The sequence below is a fragment of the Haliaeetus leucocephalus genome, unplaced genomic scaffold, assembly GCF_000737465.1.
Source record: "Haliaeetus leucocephalus isolate CR32 unplaced genomic scaffold, Haliaeetus_leucocephalus-4.0 Scaffold162, whole genome shotgun sequence".
Taxonomy (NCBI): domain Eukaryota; kingdom Metazoa; phylum Chordata; class Aves; order Accipitriformes; family Accipitridae; genus Haliaeetus; species Haliaeetus leucocephalus.
Window position 1 is genome coordinate 15781900 of NW_010972598.1, and position 6999 is coordinate 15788898.

At 64.4% G+C, this 6999-nt stretch overlaps 3 protein-coding genes across 4 annotated transcripts in view; 2 read left to right on the forward strand and 1 right to left on the reverse strand.

Annotated features, from left to right (window-relative positions):
* GCK (glucokinase (hexokinase 4)) overlaps positions 1–6999 on the reverse strand; it is a 251262-nt gene that overhangs the window by 123748 nt on the left and 120515 nt on the right. The gene's annotated exons all lie outside the window — the stretch shown is intronic.
* LOC104828903 (calsenilin-like) lies at positions 46–3970 on the forward strand. The gene is made up of 6 exons (XM_010562895.1): positions 46–169; positions 1474–1598; positions 1697–1766; positions 1901–1971; positions 2450–2557; positions 2732–3970. The coding sequence occupies exons 1-6, from the start codon at positions 67–69 to the stop codon at positions 2990–2992; spliced, it is 738 nt and encodes a 245-aa protein (XP_010561197.1). The 5' UTR covers positions 46–66; the 3' UTR covers positions 2993–3970.
* Positions 5044–6755, forward strand: LOC104828902 (fumarylacetoacetate hydrolase domain-containing protein 2-like). Of its 2 annotated transcripts, XM_010562894.1 has the most exons (7): positions 5044–5342; positions 5424–5640; positions 5727–5786; positions 5871–6030; positions 6214–6322; positions 6410–6497; positions 6622–6755. In XM_010562894.1, exons 1-7 carry the CDS (start codon positions 5158–5160, stop codon positions 6682–6684), a joined length of 882 nt encoding a protein of 293 aa, XP_010561196.1. In that variant the 5' UTR covers positions 5044–5157; the 3' UTR covers positions 6685–6755. The 2 variants fall into 2 exon arrangements, with proteins under 2 accessions (XP_010561196.1, XP_010561195.1); XM_010562893.1 differs by having other exon boundaries at positions 5044–5640.

Here is a 6999-nt window from a genome sequence, read left to right on the forward strand (position 1 = left end):
ACACACACACAAGCACACACAGAGGAGAGGACACCCCGACGCTGGTTGTGGGCCCCCCCGCTGGCCATGGGCATCCAGGGCATGGAGCTGTGCGCCGTGGCCGTGGTCATCCTCCTCTTCATCGCCGTCCTCAAGCAGTTCGGCATCCTGGAGCCCATCTCCGTGGAAGGTAACCCCGCGTCCGTAACCACCCTCCCCTTCATTAATTTATTTATTTTCAGCCCCCCCAACCTCATCTTGGGGTATCTCCATCTTTCCATACCCCCCACACCCCAGTTAAAGGACCTGTTGGGCCCGTAAATGGTGCCTGTGGGGTAAAACCTGCTTTTTTGGGGGGCACTCCCCCAGAAGAGGGTTTGGGGGTGAAGCCTGAGGGTTTGGGGGTGTGGGGGGAGCTGGCAGCCCCCTGCCCTGCCCCCTGCACTTGCCGCGTCATGGCCCAGCCTTGCTCTGACCTTCCCCGAAGGGCTGGGCTGGCTCCAGCACAGCCCCCCCCTCCCCAAAACACCCCGCTGAGGGGATGCTGGGGACCCCCCAGTCCACATCGACCCCCAAACCCCTCCTGAGGGGCGATGCTGGGGGTCTCCGTGCCCCTGTTAACCCCTGAGACCCCCAAGGCAGGCTGATAGGGACCCCCCCAGCCCACAGCAACCCCCAAACCACCCCGAGGCTGGACATCAGGGGCCTCCGAGCCTACAATGACCCCCAAAACCCATTGAAGATGGGACACCGGGAACCCCCAAATCCTGCATTGACCTCAAAACCCCCCTGAGATGCGACACCAGATCCCCCATCGACCCCCAAAACCCCCCTTAGACAGGAGGTTGGAGCCCCTCAATCCCAACCCCACCCCAGCTGGGCAGAAGGGGCTCGGCGCTGCCCCTTCACACCCTGGCAAAGCCGGCTCGGCAAGAGACTGGGGGGGTTAACCCACCCCCCAATAACAGCACCCAGGAGACCCCAGGGTTTTCCGGGGTGTCCCTACCGATGCGGCATGGCAGAGCCTCTCCCCAGCCCTGGCCCGGTTTTCCCAGCCCGAAGTTCCCGATATCCCCGTCTCAGCACTGAACGGGTCCGCGGGGGCTTCCCAAGCTGGAATTATTAATGAACCATCATTTATTAATTACCTTCCGCCAGGCCAGGCGCGGGCGGGAGGGAGCATTAGCGGGGTTGGGGTGAGAGGCGGCTCCGGGATGTTCTGCGCCCTGGGAATGTGCTGCCGGAGGCGGGCATGGGTTCGGCGGCTCCTGGGGAAACCCTCTGAGTCGGCCATCTTCTCCCTCGGGATGTGAAACCCGGAGTTCCCCGGTTTTCCTCCAGGCACGAGGGGAATTTGGGGTCCGCCACCGGGTTGGGGGGGTTTGGTTTTAAGCAGGGTCAGATCTGGGCAGGCAACAGCCCGGGATCAAGCGTGGGATGATGCGGAGAGGCTGCTGGACCCCCACGGGAGTCTTTGCCGGCATCTCCCAGCAGACAGCGGCGATGCCGAGTTGGAGCTTTCGTCCGTACGGCACCAACCCGAGGGGCTGGAGCAGCTGCTGGCGCAGACCAAGTTCACCAAGAAGGAGCTGCAGTCCCTCTACCGCGGCTTCAAGAATGTGAGTGTCGGGGGGACCCTCACCCTGGCCCCCCACCGCCAGGGCTGGGGGGTGGATTTTGGAGCCGGGGTTCACCAGGCGCCCGCTCTCCTCCCCAGGAGTGTCCCAGTGGCCTCGTGGACGAGGAGACCTTCAAGCTCATCTACTCGCAGTTTTTCCCCCAAGGCGGTGAGTTGGGGGGACCCCCAAGGCCAGCGTGGGGGTGCCAGTGGGGGGGCTGTATCCAGAGAAAACGCCAAATCCCAATCCCGGCGCGTGCCGGGGTGGGGGCTTCACCGGCTCTCGCCTTCCTCCCCTCGCAGACGCCAGCACCTATGCGCACTTCTTATTTGACGCCTTCGACGCCGACCGTAACGGGGCTCTCTGCTTCCAGGTGAGCGTCCCGGCGCCGCCTCCGTGCCCGGCTTCTTGCCGGGAAAAGCCGTGCCAGCGCCGTGCTCCTCAAGCCGTGGCCGGCTGTAAGCGTGCCCAGCAGCGTGATTCATCAGATCTTCCTTACCCGCGTGCGGTCGGGGATAAAAGCTCGGCACAGCAGCGACGGCCAAAATCTTCGGTCTCCTCGACGGCAGGAGCCTGTGCCGGGAGAGTTCCAGGCACTGCGGCAGGGTGGCTGGTGGGGGGGCCGGTGCCAGTTTTACCGTGGTGATTAAAAATAGCTACAAGCGAGAATAGAAATGGGATCAATAGGAAAAAAAATCCCCCGGGCATCCCGTGATCGATGGCAGTGCCGCGGCACCATTGGAGGGGGGCAAACGGCCGAGCCAGGGGGGACACGGGTCCGTCCCTGGGGTGTGGGTGAGCCGGCGGTACCCATGGGACATCTCCGCTCACAGCCATGGTTCCTCCGGCAGGATTTTGTTGTCGGCCTCTCCATCTTGCTGCGGGGGACAGTGCACCAGAAGCTGAAGTGGGCTTTCAACCTCTACGATATTAATAAAGACGGCTACATCACTAAGGAGGTGACACGGGGACAGGGGAGACACACGAGGGCTGGGGGAGGTGGGGCAGGGTGGGAGCATGGCAGGGGACACCCAGAGAGGGATGGGGATGGTGGAAGGAGGTGTGGGGGAACAAAGGTGCCCTCATTCAGAGGGTTCTTGTCACCCTGAGCCCCGCCCTCTGTCCCCTCCTAGGAAATGCTGGAGATCATGAAGTCCATCTACGACATGATGGGGCGCTGCACCCACCCCACCCTGAGGGACAGCGCGCCCGCAGAGCACGTGGAGCTGTTCTTCCAGGTGAGACCGTCCCGCCTCATCCCCTCCTGGCAGCCGCCAAAACCCACCGTGTATCATGGGCTGGAGGCTGTCACTGCTGCTGGGGACAGGGATGTCCCCGCTGAGCCCCTGCTCTTCCCTTGCAGAAGATGGACAGGAATGGCGACGGCGTGGTGACCTTTGAAGAGTTCCTGGAGACCTGCCAGAAGGTGAGGAGCTTCGGGTGGGCTTTGGCATCACCGCCATCCTCATTCCCCTCACTGCCAGGTCTTCGAGTCCGAGACACAAGCCCGTTCTGCATCCCGTCCCAAAATGACATGCCGGGGGGGGGCTGGGAGAGATGGGGGTTGACAGCTCTGGTCACCCTGGGGCCGATGGGAGGAGGGGGACCGGGAGCTCTGACCTCTCCCTCCCGCCCCAACCAGGACAAGGACATCATGAGCTCCATGCAGATCTTCGAGAACATGATCTAGAACCCAGGACCACCTGCTCGGCCCCGCCAGCGCCTCCGCGAGCGCCCGAGGGGAACTTTTTGTCTACTATTTCAGTCAAAACAAGAGGTTAAAAGAAAGAAGAAAATAATCCACCTGGCTCCCGGCACTCTAGTTACAAGAGACGAGAAGAGATACGGATGACTTTGCCAGCTCGTCCGCCTCAGCTCCCCCCAGCACGGTGCCTGGTGATGCCCGCCCTGCCAGCCGGACCCATTTTGGGGGGCTGAGCCCCCTCCCAACGAGGATCCCTCTGCCCTGGGTGGCACAGGAGACCTCACCGCAGCACAAACCCGGACCCCTTTCCCCGGGAAGCAAGCCTTCCAGGAGGGGACCCTCTGGGGAGGGGGGTCTCTGTATCACAGCCGTGAAACGGCAGCTCCTGAAGGTCGACTGAAAGCACACAAACCTCCTCTCCTCTCCCGCCTCCCGCATCGCTTAAGGGGATCCACAGTGACAAGGGAGGCCGCTCCCCACCTTCCGGTGGTACAGGAGGAGAGGGTTTATTTTCTAAATAAAAGAAATGGCGATGATTTAGGGATGAAACGTGCCGCCTGGGGAGCTGAGGGGGAAGCAACAGTCGCACACATCCCCGGGGGGGCCGGAGAGGGTGACCCCGAGCCCTGGGGTGGCGGTGGCAGAGGCGGCTTCACTCACCAAAGCGGCGGGACGCAGCCGGGAGGGTTATTTGAGTTATATCTGCTTTTCTTCTCCTCACAAACGGGCTGGTCTCACCAGCCCGTGCCTTAGCCAGGCCCCTACCCCAGCCCTCCCCGGCCCGGCCAGGCCCCCTCCTCCGCAGCCGCCTGTTGCTCGCTCACTCACTGCGTGTTTCCATAAAATAAAGGTGAGAAACACCCGCCTCGGCCCGGCTCGCTCCCGGCCAGGGGCTCCGCCGACCCCGGCCTCGGCGCCGTCATGGCGGCGCTGTCATGGCGGCGGGGCGCTGTCATGGCGGCCGCTCCCCGTATCCTAGCAACGCCGCCGCCACTCTCCCTCCAGCCCGGGGAGAGGGGGAAGGCGTGGCCGAGCGCCACCGGCTCTCATTGGCGGTGCTGCAGGCGCGGCCCCGCTTTCACCGCGCTCTCATTGGTCTGCCCGAGGGCGGGGGCGGGGACTCGGCGCGGCGACCTTCACGCGGGTGGCGCGGGGTCGGAGCGTGCCGAGAGGGGAGTGACGCGGCGGCACGTGACGTAGGTGGCAGCGGGATCCCCCTGTGCCCCCCCCGGGACCGGGGAATCCCCTGTGGGTCCCCCGGGTCTGGGGCTGAGCGGGATCGGGGTGGGGATCCCCCAGGGTTGGGGCTGTGTGGGATCAGAGGAGGGGAGGGATCCCCCAGGACTGGGTTTGTGCAGGATCAGGGGGATCCCTGGGATCCGGGTGGTGCAGGATCACAGGGATTCCCCCAGGGACCGGGATGTGTGGGAGCAGGTGATCTGCTCCCACCTCTCCCCTGGATCTGTGCCACGCTGGGATCCATTCCCTGCCCGGGGGGCGTGTGTGTTTGTGCTGCCATACTGGGGATCTGGTCTGTGCTGGGATCTGCCCCCTTCGCCCCGCAGGGATCCACCCTCCCAATCTGTCCTATGCTGGGATCTACTCTCCCCCCGGAATCTACTCTGCCTCCACCCGGGCCCCTGGTGCCGGGATCTCCCCTCCTGCACCAGGATCTGTCCCTTCCCCCTCTCCACAACAGCCTGTGCAGGATGCGGCCTCTCCTCGCCCCACTGCAGGGATCCAGCCCCAGCCAAAGGGGGCCCCCAGCACCCCAGGATGGGAGTCACGGCTGGTGCTGGGATCCACTCCGGGCAGGATCCCGAGGATCTGGTCCCCAGTGCCCACAGGTGACAGATGCGCCTGCTGGGGGCCATGCGGCTGGTGCGGTTCCGGGGGCCTGGGGGGGCCGAGCCCCGGCTGGGGCTGGAGGAGGCAGCCGGGGGGAACGTGGTGGACCTGAGCGTAGCAGAGCCGGCGCTGCCCCGCTCCATGCGTGCCTTCCTGGAGAGCGGCCAGAGCGGGCTGGCTGCCGCCCAAAGGTGGGTGCCCCTCGTACCTGCCGGCATCACCCTTACCACTGCCAGATCTGGCCCCAGTGCTGAGACCCATCGGCCCCACAGGGCGCTGGAGTCCAGCCAGCACCGGCTGCCGAGGGAGAGGGTGCGGCTCCTGGCGCCCGTCGGGGACCCAGAGAAGGTGATCTGCGTGGGGCTCAACTACCGCGACCACTGCCTGGAGCAGAATGTCAAGATCCCCAAGGAGCCCATCATCTTCAACAAGTTCCCCAGCACCATCATCGGACCCTTCGATGACATCGTGCACCCAGAGGAGAGCAGCGTGAGCCCACCCTGCCACCGTCTCCCCCCCTCCATGGGGTACAGTCCCTCCAAGCCCCCCCAGCAGCCCATTTTCTCCCCCGGCAGGAGGTGGACTGGGAGGTAGAGCTGGCTGCTGTCATCGGGAAGAAGGGGCGGCACATTGAGGTAACCCCTACCCCGCCCCCCTCCTCGGTTCGGTGGGGTCTGTGTGTATGTCCCCACCCCAGTTGTCACCCCACCCCACCCCAGGAGTCATCGGCCCTGGACCACGTTGTGGGCTTCACGGTGGCCAACGACGTCAGTGCCCGGGACTGGCAGATGAGGAACGGGAGGCAGTGGCTGTTGGGGAAAACCTTCGACACCTTCTGTCCCCTGGGGCCGGCCCTTGTCACCAAGGAGGCAGTGGCAGGTGAGGACAGGACAGGGACAGGCTGGAGGCTCCTTCATGACTAACACAGGAGGTGACGGGTGCCGAGTTTGCCCCAAAGCATCCATGTTTTTCCTAAGAGTGGGTGTTCACAGTGGTGGGGGTCCCACAGCGCCGTTCCCCTACCCTCCACCTCAGTGTGATGTGTCCCCTCCGTCCCCACAGACGTCCACAACCTGAGGATCCGCTGCAGCGTCAATGGGCAGCTGATGCAGGACAGCAGCACCAGCCAGCTCATCTTCCGCCTCCCCAAACTCATCGCCTGGGTCTCCCGGTAGGCACGGAGGGGGGGGCCGGTGGCACCAGAGGAAGGAGGGGGGCCACAGCTGACAGCTCCTGTCCCCTCCGTCCCCTGCCCCAGGTTTGTCACGCTGGTCCCCGGGGACATCTTGCTGACGGGAACCCCTCCTGGTGTGGGGGCTTTTCAGAAGCCACCCGTGTTTCTTAAGGTGAGGGGAAGGGGGTGGGTGGCTCAAAATAGGGCAGGGGTGGCAAAGCGGGGACATAAGGGACCCCCCTCTTGCCGGGAACAAGGCGAGCGGGGGGCTGCCAGCATCTCCCTGCCCCTCGCAGAGAGGAGACGAGGTGCAGTGCGAGATCGAGGAGCTGGGCACCATCTGCAACAAGGTGGTGTGAAGAGGGAGACGCCAAATCTCACCCCGAGTTGGCTGCCTTGCCCCCCTCCCTCTGTGGCATTCAATAAATCCACGAGCATCATTCAATAAATCCACGAGCAGGGTTGGGTACCTGCTCCCAGGTTTATTAGCACAGCGGCGGCTGCGGTGGCAGCTATGGCTGGGTGAACTGCTGGATGAAGGCTTCCAGCTTTCCCCGGCTCACGCTGGAGTGGAAAGGCTGGGCGAGGTGGAGGAGGGGTCCGGTGGGGCTCCGCACCTCCTCCAGCACCTGGGGAGGGAGAGGAGCCTCACTGGTGGGGGGCAAGCTCGAGGT

Coding starts and splice junctions, on each gene's coding strand:
- LOC104828903 (XM_010562895.1), top strand. CDS start 67: ATGGGCATCCAGGGCATGGAGCTGTGCGCCGTGGCCGTGGTCATCCTC. Junction 1,599..1,696: donor TCTACCGCGGCTTCAAGAAT/GTGAGTGTCGGG, acceptor TCTCCTCCCCAG/GAGTGTCCCAGTGGCCTCGT. Junction 1,972..2,449: donor ACGGGGCTCTCTGCTTCCAG/GTGAGCGTCCCG, acceptor TTCCTCCGGCAG/GATTTTGTTGTCGGCCTCTC.
- LOC104828902 (XM_010562893.1), top strand. CDS start 5,158: ATGCGCCTGCTGGGGGCCATGCGGCTGGTGCGGTTCCGGGGGCCTGGG. Junction 5,641..5,726: donor TGCACCCAGAGGAGAGCAGC/GTGAGCCCACCC, acceptor CTCCCCCGGCAG/GAGGTGGACTGGGAGGTAGA. Junction 5,787..5,870: donor AGAAGGGGCGGCACATTGAG/GTAACCCCTACC, acceptor ACCCCACCCCAG/GAGTCATCGGCCCTGGACCA.